At 38.4% G+C, this 18,628-nt stretch overlaps 1 protein-coding gene across 2 annotated transcripts in view; it reads right to left on the bottom strand.

Moving 5' to 3' along the window:
• Window positions 1–18,628, bottom strand: part of efna5a (ephrin-A5a) — a 169,020-nt gene that overhangs the window by 6,503 nt on the left and 143,889 nt on the right. For both annotated transcript variants that reach the window (XM_061876953.1, XM_061876954.1), the window contains exons 2-4: window positions 15,919–16,211; window positions 222–287; window positions 44–124 (exon numbers count right to left, since the gene is read on the bottom strand). In XM_061876953.1, the coding sequence (XP_061732937.1) occupies window positions 44–124; window positions 222–287; window positions 15,919–16,211 (440 nt within the window). The remainder of the gene's footprint in view (window positions 1–43; window positions 125–221; window positions 288–15,918; window positions 16,212–18,628) is intronic.

Genomic DNA, 18,628 nt, shown 5'->3' with positions numbered 1-18,628 from the left:
ACACACACACACACACACACACACACAGTATTATCTCACCAACCTCTGGGTTCTAGACTGTTGTGACTATTGTCGTCGAAGTCGAGCCCTTCCTGTACGTTTCCAGAGTTTCGCGCACAATTGTCTTTAAAAACAAAGAGCAGACGTGTTGTTAGAAGACATCCATCTACAGTCCGATCAATAGCCAGTGCACGGACGATGGAAAACAATGCGCGACTTACTTTGTGGTCGAACAAAGACTTTGAGTCGAAGGCAGCTCCTTCGTCCTTTGGCGTCAGTGAGGGAAGCTGTGAAAAAATAAACATCAATTTAGTCTAACTCTTGTAAACTTTCCCATGTTTGACTTTCGGGGTTTCTTTTGACATCGATTCATTGAAAAGCTTAACATCATTTCTTGGCACACTAATAAAACAATTGACTCTGTACAGTCCCAATATTCCGTATAATTCTATTCACATTGTTTTGTTTTAGTTGATGCATCTCATAACTTGAGTTTCTAATATTCCATCTATCCATCCATTTTCTACCGCGTGTCCCTTTCGGGGTCGTGGGGGCCTATCTCAGCTGCATTCAGGCGGAAGGCGGGGGGTACACCCTGGACAAGTCGCCATCTCATCAATATTCTATATTGTGTCAGTTTTTATCCCAAAATTTCCTCACTCACTCTGTCTTCTTAAGTCTGATTTTGATAGCGTCTGGAACTACTTTATTATTAGGAGTGTCCCGATACAACATCTTCACTTTCAATACGACAATGATATTGGAGCCTTGAGTGTTGGCCGATACTGATAATAAACCGCTACAATATCAGCAGGAATCCTAATACATAGAGTACAGGCTAGTGTTGTCCCAATACTAATATTTTGGTACAAGTACCAAAATTATTTCGATACTTTTCGGTACTTTTTGATACTTTTCTAAATAAAGGGGACCACAAAAATTTTCTTTAATTGGGTTTGTTTGAACAAAAAAAGCTTACAGTACAATAAACATATGTTTCTTATTGCAAGTTTGTCCTTAAATAAAACAGTGAAAATTCAAGACAACTTGTCTTTTAGTAGTAAGTAAACAAATGCTCCTAATTTAACTTAAAACAGTAACATATTGTGTCATTTTCCATTCTATTATTTTGTCAACTTTATGAGGGACAAACTGTAAAAATGGATTATAAATCTATCTGTTCATTTATTGTTAATATCTGCTTCCTTTCTCTTCTAACATGTTTTATCTATACTTCTGTTAAAAATGTAAAAATCACTTAGTTTTCTGTTTTTTGGATACTTCACATTAGTTTGAAATGATAACACAAATTTGGGTATCAATCCGATACCAGGTTGATACAGGATCTTACATTGGTCATATTCAAAGTCCTCATGTGTCCAGAAACATATTTCCTAAGTTTATAAACATAATGTATTTTTTTTATTTTTAAATCGAAAGAAGTATGACGTAATCATAGTAGTATCGACTAGATACACTCCTATACTTGGCATCATTACAGCGAATGTCAGGTGTAGATCTACCAATGGCGTTTGTTTACATTTTGATGCCGGTGAGCTACGGTTTGTAGTGAAACATGTTTAGCTATTCCTCGTTATTTGTCGCAATGGAGGACGAGGATTAGTAATTTATAAGTAGCTACAACACTGCAGATTGCGGCGGCTGGTTTTTAGCCGCGAGCTAGCTAGCCATGTCTTAAAGCACCTCTTCCTGAGGGCGCTTCAGTTTTATAACTTCACCTTATCTTTAGTTTTTAAGCCAAAATGCGTCCGTTCTCCCTTTTCTGTCCACGCACTGTGTCTGCTTGTGAGTACTCGGTGATTGTGTGCTGCCGAACACGCTCGTCTGCTCGTAGACCAGAGGCGGTATAGCAGGGGTATCAAACTCAAATACAGAGTGGGCCAAAATTTAAAATTTAAAACTGATCGAAGCCGCGGGCCAAGGTCGAACAAATTAACCTTTTAATAGGGACCCAAACAAGTTTTGCATTGAATATTGAACAAGCAAGGCTTATCTAACTTTATAGTGACATGCAAAATCGAGTTTCAAATAATAATAAAAAAATATCAATGGCATATCAAATAACATTTTAATAAAACTTGAATGCCTCTTTTCTATTTGCAGCCTTCTGAGGGAAATATCAAAATAAACTTTTTCCACAGGCTAATAATAAATTTGAAAATAAAAAAAACAGTAATGAATAGATCAAACATTCAAGCCTTGAAGTAGCAGGAGAAAAGCATGAATAAAACGTAAATTATTGCTCAGTTTGCTCCACTAATTTGCTTTAACACTGAATATGGAACAATCAACGCTTACATAACTTAATAGTGCAAAATCCATCCATCCATCCATTTTCTACCGCTTATTCCCTTTCGGGGTCGCGGGGGGCGCTGGCGCCTATCTCAGCTACAAGCGGGCGGAAGGCAGGGTACACCCTGGACAAGTCGCCACCTCATCGCAGGGCCAACACAGATAGACAGACAACATTCACACTCACATTCACACACTAGGGCCAATTTAGTGTTGCAAAATCAACTTTCAAAAAACAAACGAAAAAACATCAATGGTATATTAAATAAAATTTAAATAAAAAATGTAATGCCTATTTGGTATTTGCAGCCTTCTGAAGTAAATATCAACATTAACTTTTTCCACAGGCTAATAAATTTGAAAATAAAATGGCAATGAGGTGGGCGGGGTGTATATTGTAGCGTCCCGGAAGAGTTAGTGCTCCAAGGGGTTCTGGGTATTTGTTCTGTTGTGTTTATGTTGTGTTATGGTGCGGTTGTTCTCCCGAAATGGGTTTGTCATTCTTGTTTGGTGTGGCTTCACAGTGTGACACATATTTTTAACATTGTTAAAGTTGTTTATCCGGCCACCCTCAGTGTGACCTGTATAGCTGTTGATCAAATATGAATTGTATTCACTTGTGTGTGTGTACAAGCCACATATATTATGTGACTTGGCTGGTACGCAGTTTGTATGTAAGAAATGCGGACGTGACGACAGGTTTTAGAGAATGCTAAAGGCAGTCGTCCCCAATATTGTTGTCCGGGTGGAAATCGGGAGAATTTCGGGAGAATGGTTGCCCCGTGAGGGGCACTGAACTTCTCCTGGGAAAATCGGGAGCGTTGGCAAGTATTAGCGGTGTTACAGCAGCACCGCTGCTGTATAATACCAGCGGGCCAGCTCTAATGTTAATTTGATATTGCCTCAAGGGCCAAGTTAAATTTGGCCCACGGGCCAGAGTTTGACACCCATGCGGTATAGTACCGAATATGATTAATTCGTATTGCGGTAAGATATTAATACCGGTATAAAATGCAACCCTAGTACAGGCCAATGCATTTTCTTTATTTTCATTACTATTTACATTTTAGATTGTCACTGAAGGCATCAAAACTATGAATGAACACATGTGGCGATATATACTTATATTCTAGTTTCTTCAAAATAGCCACCCTTTACTCTGATTACTGCTTTGCACACTCTTGGCATTCTCTCGATGAGCTTCAAGCACACCTGAGAAGTGAAAATCTATACAGGTGACTAATGCCATGACCCGTTACCCGTGATTTATGTTTAGTAGCTTGTTTCCGATGTCTGTTTCCTGGTTGCACTTATTTACGGTTGGTTTCCATAGGGAATAATTCTCACCTGCATTTGTCTAGTAATTAGTCTTCCCACCAGGTGTTTTGGTTAATCACTGGGTCATTTGGTTATGTTGGGAACGCACGGCTGCAGACAAGCAGGAGCAGAGTACGGGTAGGATTGAGTCTTTAATTATCTAAGGCAGGACAAAAACTACAAAAACCCAGACGCCAAACAAGCGTGGAGCAAAAAAGTCAAATGGTCACCAAGGAACCCTAGGAATCAGGGAAAAACACTTGAGCCTGGTGAAAAACGAGAAGTAACGTAAATGTTGCGAAAGCTGGGTGCTGGGGGACTGAAAACTATACAGGGGAGCGATTAACCAAAGCACCTGGAGGGGAACACTAATTACTAAACAAAGGCAGGTGTGGGGAGTTAGTGCCCATGGAAACCAACAGTAAACAAAAGGAAAGAGTGTGCAGTCAGGAAACAGACTAAAACATAGGAAACAAGCTACCAAACACAGAACTTTCCTTGAGAAGCTCTTTTCTTTGTCCATGTGATGTCAGATGAAAGAAACATTCAGCTGTTTGGCCACAATACCCAGCAATATGTTTGGAGGAGAAAAGGTGAGGCCTTTAATCCCAGGAACACCATCCCTACCGCCGAGCATGGTTGTAGTAGTATTACGCTCTGGGCCTATTTTGCTGTCAATGGAACTGGTGCTTTACAGTGAGTAAATAGGACAATGAAAGTTGAGGATTATCTTCAAATTCTTCAGTACAAGCTGAAATCATCAGCCCGGAGGTTGGGTCTTGGCTGCAGTTGGGTGTTGTAACAAGACAATGACCCCAAACCCACGTCAAAAGCGGTAAAGGAATGACTAAATCAATTAAGGTTTTTAGAATTTTCCCAAAGTCCTGACTTAAAACTGTGGACAATGCTGAAGAAACAAGTCCATGTCAGAAAACCAATACATTTAGATGAACGGCACCAATTTTGTCAAGAGGAGTGGTCAAAAATTCAACCAAAAGCTTGGCAAAAGCGCCTTATTCCAGTAAAACTTGCCAAGGGACATGTAGTCAAATATTAGTGAAGTGAAGTAAAGTGAAATACATTTATATAGCGCTTTTCTCTAGTGACTCAAAGCGCTTTACATAGTGAAACCCAATATCTAAGTTACATTTAAACCAGTGTGGGTGGCACTGGGAGCAGGTGGGTCTTGCCCAAGGACACAACGGCAGTGACCAGTATGGCGGAAGCAGGAATTGAACCTGCAACTCTCAAGTTGCTGGCACGGCCGCTCTACCAACCGAGCTATACCGCCCCAATTTACATTACTGTATGTATACTTTTTGACCCAGCAGATTTTGGTCACATTTCCAGTAGACCCATAATAAATTCATAAATTCACAAAAAAATAACAGTTGTAGAAAGAAGCGGAAACTCAAGACAAGCAATGACATTATGTTCTTTACAAGTGTATGTAAACTTTTGACCATGACCGGCATTTTAATCACGCCATGACCCGGGTAACGGATCAGGACGACTACCTCTTGAAGCCCATCGAGAGAATGCTAAGAGTGTGCAAAACAGTAATCGGAGCAAAGGGTGGCTATTTTGAAGGAAGTAGAATATATAACATTTTCAGTTAGTTTTTTGTTAAGTGTTCATTCCTAGTTTTGATGCCTTCAGTGACAATCTACAATGTAAATAGTCATGAAAATAAAGAAAACACATCGAATGAAAAGGTGTGTCCAAACTTTTGATTTGTAGTTTAGGATGTTAGGAAAAGTTTGATATATCACATTGCTGCATGGTTGCTTTAATACTCAAACAAGATCAAGTGCAGCAGGGAAGTGCACAACAAGCATAGGGAAAGCATGACAACACTTACAATAGCAAACAGAAAACAAAAATGCAAATCATAATAATCCAGCCCTGTAGGAAGTGCAGAGCTGGCATATAAATGGGCCTGATTAGCAACCCCAAACATTTATCAATATATAAGAAGACTGGAACGCTTCTGTATGGTATTATTGGAGATCGTAGCTATATAACCAACCATGTTTACCTTTTGTAACAGTCAATAGCAATTGCAGTTGTTGAATGCTAAAATGTCCTTGGAAATGAAGTCAGACTTAAACACAAAGAGAGAAAAACCACAGCTGTTGATATTCTTTTCAACAACTATGTGTACAATTAGACACCCTAAGGTGTCACATGTCGCAGACCTTGATCTCAACATGCACAATTATCTCCGGGTATAAAAGCAAAGATTATTGTTACATTCATGGTTGTCATGCAAGATTTGGCAGAGATGAGGAGGTCAGGGGACTTTTCCTAATATTGTTTTAAACATAGTTTTTTTTTTCTTTTTGCGGATCAGGTTTTTTCTTTCGTTTGCATTTTAATACATACATGTATCCATCTTCTACTACTTATGCCTTTTGGGCGGAAGGAACACCCTGGACAATTTGTATAAACCAATACATTTTAAGATTTTGGCATTTACTGTAATTAAGACACATTTTTATAAAATGTTATTGGACACAAAAAGCACACGCATGGTTGGAAATGTAAGTCAAAGGTAAAACAGGGGATTACATTTAATTACTTTCATTGTTATTACTATAATCTTACTTGTTGTGGTTTATTTGTTACTAAATAACATCTGTTTAAAAAAAAAATAAGTTGAGTTTCCGTGGTACAATGAATACCATATCGTGATTGCAATATCAATCAAAATAAATGTGATTAATATATATATATATATATATATATATATATATATATATATATATATATATATATATATATATATATATATATATATACATATATATATATATATATATATATATACAGACACACACATACATATATAAAAAAAATATATAGTAAATTAATATATATTTTTATATATGTATGTATGCGTATATATATATATATATATATATATATATATATGTATATATATATATATATATATATATGTATATATATATATATGTATATGTGTGTGTGTATATACTGTATATGCATGTGTGTGTATATATGTACATGTATATAATATACATACAGTATATATACATACATACATATATAAAACATATGTATGTATGTGTACATATTTATATATATACATGCACATACATATATATACAAACATATGTATATATATATATATGTGTATGTGTGTATATATACATATATATATACACACACATACAAATATAAAAATATATTTATGTATGTGTATATATTTATATATACACACACATACATATATACAAATAAGTATATATTATATATGTATATGTATATATATATATATATATATACATACATACACACATTTATACATATATTTATATATATATAGATACAAATATATATGTGTCTATATATACAGTATATAGACATATACATATATAATATATATATGTATATATACATATATATGTATGTGTCTATATATAGACACTATATATATATATATATATATATATATATATATATATATATATATATATGGGTGTCTATATATTATATACATAGAGGCTGACAAATAATCGCAATGTCATCGCGATTAAGTCAAAATGGATTATAATTAATCGCAGATAGATACAATTTTTCATCATTAATAAGTGTAACCAAGACAGATCATTTCCAAGTTTTAACACCATGACTGGCCAATCAATTTCCTTTCTCGAACTACATTTTAAACATCATGCTTTTTCAAACAGCTCAAAAAAAATAAGATTTTAATGACAATAAAAAAAACTAATTAAAAAAAGATACTCGCTGTGTGTTGGTGCCTTGCCAGAATTTGTATTTTGTAGAAATACAAAATTTGTATTCTTACTTTAGGAGCACTTGCGTTCAGCGGAGGAGCTACACTTCCAGCTCAAAATACCATTTTCCCACATTGATAACACAAAATGTGCATTTTTACGAGCATGATTTGATTGTCAGAGACGGTTGGTAATGTAATATGTGATCTTTCTACCTGAACAAATCCCTCCGACATTCTGTACATTAAATGTTGTTTAATGGTCTCCATATTGCTGCATGGCAATGCTTTCACTCTCTCTGTGTATTAATAAAATGTAACTCGAACAAAACATGTTATAAAATAATTTACACAATATTTCAGCCAGCCAGCCGTGTTTGCATGGATTTGTAGTCTTCACATCAAACTAATTAGTCAAAAGAGACCAACCGAGTTAGGACATCAATTATTAGAAATGGAAAATGCATGCATTTTACAAAATATGGTCTACAAATGACAAAATGTGTGGCTGTTATTTTATGTTGTTTGGCAGTCATGAGGCCTAGAAGCCATGTAAGGCGCTTCCGTCGGGTGAATGAGCGAGAACCTGATATATAAACACTGTGGTGTCAGACATGCAAGGATTGGTTTATCTCTGCGCTCAAAGCCTTTATTCCTTGTTTTGGGGTGAGAAGCTAAAAGGAAACCACGCAGGGGTCCTTTTCTGGCTAAGCCCACGCCATTATCAATGTAGATCCTTGCTGGGCGAACACAAGCGTTTGAAAGCGTTGAGGGGCTTTGCAAAAAGTCAGTCATTACTCTCACAAGGGGAGAGCCAGACTCTCAACTGTCTCCTCTGAAAATTGGATTCCTATCCCGAGATTAGGATCGGGCTTCCAATGCTCTACTAAGGCTCTGGAAGAAAAACATGCCGCCCTCCGAGGCCTTGAGAAGCCGGCAGCAGTGACTTCATAGTCATCTTGGTCAACCTTTTGGCCTCACTGGGCCAGCTGGCGATACCGCTCTGCTTATATTCTGTCTGCCAGACGGCTTGGCCGGTAGCCAACTACAGGTGTCATCTATTTGACGTGGTTCCGCCTCTACTTCCTCCCTCAGCCTGAGGGCAGTGACAATCACCATGGACGGGGAGAAAGAAGTATCTGTCTCACTGAGCCTGGTAGACAGAAAGTCACTTTCAGAATCCCAGATCAAGTCAGCTATTGTTACAAGTCTGGTATGGGACACAAATACAAACCCTGTTTCCATATGAGTTGGGAAATTGTGTTAGATGTAAATATAAATGGAATACAATGATTTGAAAATCATTTTCAACCCATTTTCAGTTGAATGCACTACAAAAACATGATATTTGATGTTCAAACTCATAATTTTTTTTTTTTTTTGCAAATAATAATTAACTTAGAATTTCATGGCTGCAACACGTGCCAAAGTAGTTGGGAAAGGGCATGTTCACCACTGTGTTACATCACCTTTTCTTTTAACAACACTCAATAAACGTTTGGGAATTGAGGCGATGAGGTGGCGACTTGTCCAGGGTGTACCCTGCCTTCCGCCCGATTGTAGCTGAGATAGGCACCAGCGCCCCCCTCGACCCCGAAAGGGAATAAGCGGTAGAAAATGGATGGATGGATGGATGGAAACTAATTGTTGAAGCTTTGAAAGTGGAATTCTTTCCCATTCTTGTTTTATGTAGAGCTTCAGTCGTTCAACAGTCCGTCTTTTTGTGGTATTTTACGCTTCATAATGCGCCACACATTTTGGATGGGAGACAGACAGGTCTGGACTGCAGGCTGGCCAGGAAAGTACCCGCACTCTTTTACTATGAAACCACGCTGTTGTAACACGTGGCTTGGCATTGTCTTGCTGAAATAAGCAGGGGCGTCCATGATAACGTTGCTTGGATGACAACATATGTTGCTCCAAAACCTGTATGGATCATTCAGCATTAACAGTGCCTTCACAGATGTGTAAGTTACCCATGTCCTGGGCACTAATGCACCCCCATACCATTAAAGTGATGTTTTGAAAAAGACTGTAATGTATCGGGCAATCACTCACTGGAATAGACTTCCACAATATCTGCTATCAATCACCAGCATAGTGGGCTTTAAGAATAGACTAAAAGGAGAAGTATTGCGTAAAGAGATTATTCTACATTGTACCTAATGTCATGACTGTTTTTATTGACTATTGAGTATTTTATTGATTATGGGATAAGCAGCAGAAAACGGATGGATGATACTTTTTCGTCACTTATTGTTTGTCTTTGGTACACTAATGTGTATATTTTAGGCCATTGGTTCTTTGTTTTATGTTTGCAAAAAATTATACAGTATATCTATTTTTATCATTGGTATGAAAATTATTATGTAACAAAAGTTATTAGTATTTTTTGGTTCTTTGTTGTTGCTTTTTTTTGTATTATGACAATTTATTATTGGATCATGTTGATCTGCATTTTAATCTTTTGTTTTGTGGTTGTGTGATTTTTTTTGCCTGGACCCCAGGAAGAATAATCTCCACTGCGGTGTAGACTAATGGGGATCCTTAATAAACTAAACTACAGATGGTAGCTTTTGAACTTTGCGCCTATAACAATCCCAATAGTTATTTTCCTCTTTGTTCCGGAGGACACCACGTCCACAGTTTCCAAATATAGTTTGAAATGTGGACTCGTCAGACCACAGAACACTTTTCCACTTTGCATCGGTCCATCTTAGATGAGCTCGGACCCAGCCAAGCCAGCGGCGTTCCTTGGTGTTGTTGACAAATGGGTTTTGCTTTGCATAGCAGATTTTTAACTTGCACTTACAGATGTAGCGACCAACTGTAGTTACTGACAGTGGTTTACTGAAGTGTTCCTGAGCCCATGTGGTGATATCTTTTACACATTGATGTCGGTTTTTGATGCAGTACCACCTGGGGGATCAAAGGTCTGTAATATCATCGCTTACGTGCAGTGATTTCTCCAGATTCTCTGACCCTTTTTATGATTTTACGGACAGTAGATGGTAAAATCACTAAATTCCTTGCTATTGCTTGTTGGGAAATGTTGTTCTAAAACTGTTCAACAATTTGCTTACAAATTGGTGACCCTCACCCCATCCTTGTTTGTGAATTACTTAGCATTTCATGGAAGCTGCTTTTATACCCAATCCTGGCACCCACCTGTTCCCAATTAGCCTACACACCTGTGGGATGTTCCAAATTAGTGTTTTGATGTTTGTAGCTTACTGTTTTTTGTTCCCTGCTTCCGTTTTATTTTTCATTATAGAGTACGACTTCTGTTTGCCTGTTCGCTACCCGCTAGCTTCCACACTAAGCTCCTGTTCTTTATTTTCTAGCTCCCAGGCTAGTTGCTTTTGTTTGATTATTTGCCTTGTGCGCGCTTTGTGTTTGTACCCTTTCGGTTTTGTTTTTGTCTTAGTATTTAATTAAATCATGTTTTCACATTCCATGCCTGCCTCCATCTCTGCATCTTGGGACTCGTCACCAAATAACTCTGACAGTATTCCGTTTATATTTACATCTAACACAATTTCCCAACTCATATGGAAACGGGGTTTGTGCATACAGTCTCGATCAAAAGTTGACATAGACTTGTAAAGAACATAATGTCATGGCTGTCTGGAGTTTCCAATAGTTTCTACAACTCCAATGTCCCGTGGCAAGTTTCACTGCAATAAGGCGCTTTTGGTAGCCATCCACAAACGTTTGCCAAGCTTCCGGTTGAGTTTTTGACCACTCCTCTTGACAAAATTGGTGCAGTTCAGCTAAATGTGTTGGTTTTCTGACATGGACTTGTTTCTTCAGCGTTGTCCACACGTTAAAGTCAGGACTTTGGGAAGGCCGTTCTAAAACGTTTAATTCTGGTCAAGGCGTGGAGTCGAACCCACGTTTTCTCGGCACCTCCGCTGGCAGCGCGATCAGACACGCCCCCACTGAGCAGTACCGCCTAAGGGATCAAAGGTCATGGGCATTCTTGCTGCTTATGTGCAGTGATTTCCGCAGATTCTTTGAACCTTTTGATGATATTACGGACCGTAGATGGTATCTTGAAGTAGCTGGTTGAGAAATGTTGTTCTTCAACAATTTGCTCACGCATTTGTTCACAAAGTGGTGACTCTCGCCCTATTCCTGTTTGTGAATGACTGAGCATTTCATGAAAGCTAATCGTATACCCAATCATGGCACCCACCTTTTTCCCAATTAGCCTGTTCACCTGTGGATTGTTCCAAATAATTGTTTGATTAGGTTTCCTCAACTTTCTCAGTCTTTTTTGCCACTTGTGCCATCTTTTTTAAACATGTCGGAGGCATCAAATTCCAAGTGAGCTAATATTTGCAAATATATCAAAGTTTTCCAGTTCCAACGTTAAGTATCTTGTCTTTGCAGTCTATTTAATTGAATACAAGTTGGAAAGGATTTGCAAATCATTGTAATCTGCTTCTATTTACGATTTAAACACTTTCCAACTTCACCGCATTTGTCCACAAAGTGGTGACTCTCGCCCAATTCCTGTTTGTGAATGACTGAGCATTTCATGAAAGCTAATTGTATACCCAATCATGGCTTCCACCTTTTCCCAATTAGCCTGTTCACCTGTGGGATGTACCAAATAAGTGTTTGATGAACATTCCTCAACTTTCTCAGTCTTTTTTGTCACTTGTGCCATCTTTTTTAAACATGTCGGAGGCATCAAATTCCAAGTGAGCTAATATTTGCAAAAAATAACAACGTTTTCCAGTTCCAACATTAAGTATCTTGTCTTTGCAGTCTATTTAATTGAATATAAGTAGGAAAGGATTTGCAAATCATTGTATTCTGCTTCTATTTACGATTTAACACTATCCAACTTCACTGCATTTGTTCACAAAGTGGTGACTCTCGCCCTATTCCTGTTCGTGAATGAGTGAGCATTTCATGAAAGCTAATTGTATACCCAATCATGGCACCCACCTTTTCCCAATTAGCCTGTTCACCTGTGGGATGTACCAAATAAGTGTTTGACGAGAGTTCCTCAACTTTCTCAGTCTTTTTTGTCACTTGTGCCAGCTTTTTAAACATGTTGGAGGCATCAAATTCCAAGTGAGCTAATATTTCTAAAAAAATAACAAAGTTTTCCAGTTCCAACGTTAAGTATCTTGTCTTTGCAGTCTATTTAATTGAATATAAGTTGGAAAGGATTTGCAAATCATTGTATTCTGCTTCTATTTACGATTTAAACACTTTCCAACTTCACCGCATTTGTTCACAAAGTGGTGACTCTCGCCCTATTCCTGTTCGTGAATGAGTGAGCATTTCACGAAAGCTAATTGTATACCCAATCATGGCACCCACCTGTTCCCAATTAGCCTGTTCACCTGTGGGATGTTCCAAATAAGTGTTTGACGAGCTTTCCTCAACTTTCTCAGTCTTTTTTGCCACTCGTGCCAGCTTTTTTGAAACATGTCGCAGGCATCAAATTCCAAGTGAGCTATTATTTGCAAAAAATAACAACGTTTTCCAAATCCAACGTTAAGTATCTTCTCTTTGCAGTCTATTTTAATTGAATACAAGTTGGAAAGGATTTGCAAATCATTGTATTCTGCTTCTATTTACGATTTAAACACTTTCCAACTTCACCGCATTTGTTTACAAAGTGGTGACTCTCACCCTATTCCTGTTTGTGAATGAGTGAGCATTTCATGAAAGCTAATTGTATACCCAATCATGGCACCCACCTGTTCCCATTTAGCCTGTTCACCTGTGGGATGTTCCAAATAAGTGTTTGACGAGAGTTCCTCAACTTTCTTCGTCTTTTTTGCCACTTGTGCCAGCTTTTTTGAAACATGTCGCAGGCATCAAATTCCAAGTGAGCTAATATTTGCAAAAAATAACAAAGTTTTCCAAATCCAACGTTAAGTATCTTGTCTTTGCAGTCTATTTAATTGAATATAAATTGGAAAGGATTTGCAAATCATTGTAATCTGTTTTTATTTACTATTTAAACACGTGCCAACTTCACTGATTTTGGGTTTTGTACTTTAAAAAAACTACGTAAAATTATTATCAACATGGAAGTCCAGCTTCAAACGGACCAACGTTGCAAACGTTATTGAAGTTCATTAGCATTACAGACTGTGAAAAAGCAAACTTTAAGAGGTTTGAGAAATTAGTAAACCCATGAATATTCTATTCCTGATCCAGATTTCTTTTGAAGGGACTGTTGCTAATGAAATAAATATGTCACCACTTCATCACCGCCTTTGACCTGAAAGTGTTATGGATACTTCAGATCTCCAACAGGGAGCGACAATATCGAGGTTGTTCCTTCTTTCCTGGCCTCACAGGCCAGTGACGTCACCGGTAAAAAAATGACTTTCCAGCTGCTTGTTTTCTTCAGTCTTCTCACGGGGAGGAAAAAGAAAACTGAGCTCGGCCGGTCAGCACAAAACAACCTTCACTACCGAGTGAAAGTATTTTGTCCTTCACTCCCAGGAACCGGAACTAAATATTTACATGGGGGAAGATGTTTGTTCAGGCTTGTTGATGGGGATTCTTTAGCGTGAGCTCTCAGTCCACGGCCTTTCCGTTTAATGAGTGGCCAACATTTTCCCATTACAAGGAAAGCTCAACATATTTTCATGTTCTAGAATTTGAAGAGGAAACAATGTGAGAATGTATACAGAAAAGTCCTAAAAGTCCAGCTTTTATGTCACTTATCTACAAAACCCAAAACCAGTGAAGTTGGCACGCTGTGTAAATGGTAAATAAAAACAGAATACAATGATTTGCAAATCCTTTTCAACTTATATTCAATTGAATAGACTTCAAAGACAAGATACTTAAAGTTCGAACTGGAAAATGTTGTTATTTATCACAAAATTTGCTCATTTAGATTTTGATACCGGCAACATGTTCAAAAAAGCTGTCACAAGTGGCAAAAAAGACTGAGAAAGTTGAGGAATGCTCATCAAACACTTATGTGGAACATCCCACAGGTGAACAGGCTAATTGGGAACAGGTAGGTGCCATGATTGGGTATAAAAGCATTCACAAACAAGGATGGGGTGAGGGTCACCACTTTGTGAACAAATGCGTGAGCAAATTGTCGAACAGTTTAAGAACATCATTTTTCAACGAGCTATCACAAAGAATTTAGGGATTTTACCATCTACGGTGCGTAATATCATCAAAAGGTTCAGAGAATTTGAAGAAATCATTGCATGTAAGCGATGATATTATGGACCTTGGATACCTCAGGCGGTACTGCATCAAAAAGCGACGCCAGTGTGTAAAGGATATCACCATATGGGCTCAGGAACACTTCAAAAAAACATTGTCACCACCTCCTCAGTGGCCTAGTGGTTAGAGTGTCCGCCCTGAGATCGGTAGGTTGTGAGTTCATACCCCGGCCGAGTCATACCAAAGACTATAAAAATGGGACTCATTCCTTTCCTGTTTGCCACTCAGCATCAAGGGTTGGAATTGGTGGTTAAATCACCAAAAATGATTCCCTAGCGTGGCATCGCTGTGGCCCACTGCTCCCCTCACCTCCCAGGGGGTAATCAAGGGTGATGGGACAAATGCAGAGAATAATTTTGCCACACCAAGAGTGTGTGTGACAATCATTGGTACTTTAACTTTGTCAGTAACTACAATTGGTTGCTACATCTGTAAGTGCAAGTTAAAACTCTACTATACCAAGCGAAAGCCATTTATCAACAACACCCAGAAACGCCGACGGCTTCGCTGGGTCCGAGCTCGTTTTAGATGGACTGATGCAAAGTGGAAAAATGTTCTGAAGAGTCCACATTTCAAATCGTTTTTGGAAACTGTGAATGTCGTGTCCTCCAGAAAAAAGACGAAAAGAACCATCTGGAATGTTATAGGCGCAAAGTTGAAAAGCCAGTATCTGTGATGGTATGGGGGTGCATTAGTGCCCGAGGCATGGTTAACTTACACATCTGTGAAGGCACCATTAATCCTGAAAGGTACAGGCAGGTTTTGGAGCAACATATGTCGCCATCCAAGCAATGTTATCATGGACACCCCTGCTTATTTCAGCAAGACAATGCCAAACCATGTGTTACAACAGCGTGGCTTCATACAGATTGTATGAAGCCTAAAATACCACAACGGAGACCCCTGACTGTTGAACAACGTAAGTTGTACGTACATCAAGCAAGAGTGGGAAATAATTCGACCTGAAAAGCTTAAAAAATAGGTCTTCTCAGTTCCCAATCGTTTACTGAGTGTTGTTACAAGGAAAGGCCATGTACCTGTGCCAACTTTTTTGCAATGTGTTGCAGCGATGATAAGGATTTGGAAATCATTGCATTCTGTTTTTATTTACGAATTACACAATTCATAAATAACTTCACTGGTTTTAGGGTTCGTAAGTATATATACAATAAGTTTAAAAGTCATCCATTAATATACAAAAATAAAACCTAAAACCACCACTGTTACAAACTACAAAATATGGTATACGAGAATTTCATTCAATGACTCAAACCCATACGTCCAATAGTTGTTATACTCACAGATGTAGTAGTACTCTCTGCCAGGACGAAACTCAAAGCCCAATGAGAATGGTGTAAACAGCTGGAACTTTTCCGAAAACTTGAGCGGTCCGTTGGACGACAAGGGCCTGTTGCACTCCCAGCGTTTGAATCCCTTGGCGGTGTGGTCACAGGAGCTGTAGCCATCGTAGTTCACCATGTACAGGACGTAGCGTTCTGCCCGCTCGTCCGACACCGGGCTGATGTAATGCGGACAGTACACGTCTAGGTAATCGTTTATGCAGACGTCAATGTGGTAATCCCCTCGGTAAAACCTACGGAAAGAAATGAGTAAATATTAGCATACTTATAAGTGATGGTAGACAAAAATAAAGCATTATAACAACAAAAATCAACAACATCCAGATCTTGGGCCTTATGTATTAAGAATTGAGTGGATTTCCTACCAAAAAATGCGGCCCGTTGAGCTTTTCAATCTGGCCTGCCGGACATTCCCAAATAATTTTTTAAGATCTTTAAGATGGAAAGTGTAGCTGCTATTATGATGTGCAGTGGTGTTTTCTACCGACCGTACGTCTTGAACTATACAAAGTATTTCGATGGTTGGAATCTGCGCTTATGGATGATATACCTTTTACTATGGTCATCTAATTAGTTACTATGGTCATCTAATTAGTTACTATGGTATTGTAAGTCACAGCAGTTCGGGCGAGGCACCAAGCAGTGTGGGTGGGGAGCGTTTCCACAGACGCGGAAGGCGATTTTCACAACAAAGTTCTAAAGCTTAGTGATGTATCAGATATATCAGATTGTAGGTGGGTTTCTTTTGTATCGTTCGCGTTCATATTTCACTATTATGTTGCATTTTTTTGCGTTTCACTTGATTGTAAAATGTGTCGATCGAAAAGGGGTGTGCCGTTCATATTTTGTCAATATTCAGTGTTTTATCCTTCATAGAAAAATTTAAAATTACATCATGTTTTTAAGGTGGTCTGTCATAACGTTTTTAGCCTACATATGTCCAGTGGTTATCTCCGAGTTACGAAACCGCTTTATTATGTAGCTGGCTTTTGCGGGTTCTTTCTGACGTCATTTCCAGTTTGTAAACGATTAATGAGCATACTTGCCAACCCTCCCGGATTTTCCGGGAGACTCCTGAAATTCAGCGCCTCTCCCGAAAACCTGCCGGGACAAATTTTCTCCCGAAAATCTCCCGAAATTCAGGCGGAGCTGGAGGCCACGCACCCTCCAGCTCCATGCGGACCTGAGTGAGGTGTCGACAGTCTGTTTTCACGTCCGCTTTCCCATGTCTGCCCAATGACGTTATAACTGTAGAATGTTCGAGGGCGAGTTCTTGGTTTCTTATGTGGGTTTATTACTATGGCAGTTTCATTAACATCTTCCCAGCACGGTAACAACACACAATAACAGCAGTCCGTTTTCGTGTACCGTAAAGCAGTTCGTCTGCCGCAAATGGTAAATGGGTTGTACTTGTATAGCGCTTTTCTAGCCCTTTTTAGGTAAACAGCAATGTTGTGACACTCTTAAACAGGACAATACTGCCTTCATGCATATGGTTAGAAAAACAATAATGGACAATTCAACCCTTAAGTCAACAATGAGTAGATGAGTGTTATGTATGTGTAAATGTGTAAATAAATGAACACTGAAATTCAAGTATTTCTTATATTTTTCTTATATATATATATATATATATATATATATATATATATGTAAATATATATATATATATATATATATATATATACATGAAATACTTGACTTTCAGTGAATTCTAGCTATATATATATTTATTTTATTATATATATAAATAAAAGAAATAGTTGAATTTCAGACAACACCTATCAAATACATAGTAATAAAAACACAGTTGTTCTACTAACCGTACTGTGCTTGCTGGTTACTAAAAAAACAACAGTAACACTAACCTTTCATTATTTGAGTAACCTTTGTTCTGCCATTTGCGTCTTGGCGGGAGTCACTTGCCGTCAGGTGCGCAACACCACGTAAATCGTTGGCCAATCAAAAAGCAACCCCATAAGGCTATAGCCAACATTCACCAGGAGATGGTGACAGACAACATAAAATCAATCTATTACAGACGGCGTCGCCATGACTGCAACTTCCTCGATGTGCGGTTTGCGGTCACATCCGCGGAGTCCGCGGATAAACCGCGGGTCGGGCGGGTGACATGACGAAAAAATTGATTTTAATTAGATTCGGGCGGGAGGCGGTTGAACCATCCGAAAATATTTGATATACATGGCTCTGGGATTGGTATCCTTTGCCATTCAAAGAGCCATTTAAGACCCGTGTCACAGACATAGAAGACAATAGGAGACGCTAATATTTTCTAGAATGACTGCCGGCAGTCACCCAGATAATAAGTATTAGGGCGTGCTATGAAGCCATTGACTTTGTCGCCTTCAACAGCATGTACGATCTGCTTGTCAGTCCAGCATTATGTTGAGTGTGGCTTCCGAAGCAACACACACACGACTGCAAGGCATACTGGGTGACACAGAGTACACTAATGGTTGTGATATAAACAATTATAACACTCTTAGTAATATGCGCCACTCTGTAAAGCCACACCAAACAAGATTGACAAACACATTTCAGGAGAACATCCTCCCAGTAACACAACATAAATGCAACACAAAAAATACCCAGAATCCTTTGTATCCATGAAAGTTCCTGACTATTTTAT

This window comes from Nerophis ophidion, linkage group LG17 (genome assembly GCF_033978795.1).
Source record: "Nerophis ophidion isolate RoL-2023_Sa linkage group LG17, RoL_Noph_v1.0, whole genome shotgun sequence".
Classification (NCBI taxonomy): Eukaryota; Metazoa; Chordata; class Actinopteri; order Syngnathiformes; family Syngnathidae; genus Nerophis; species Nerophis ophidion.
This window is presented reverse-complemented; position numbering and strand designations above follow the sequence as displayed.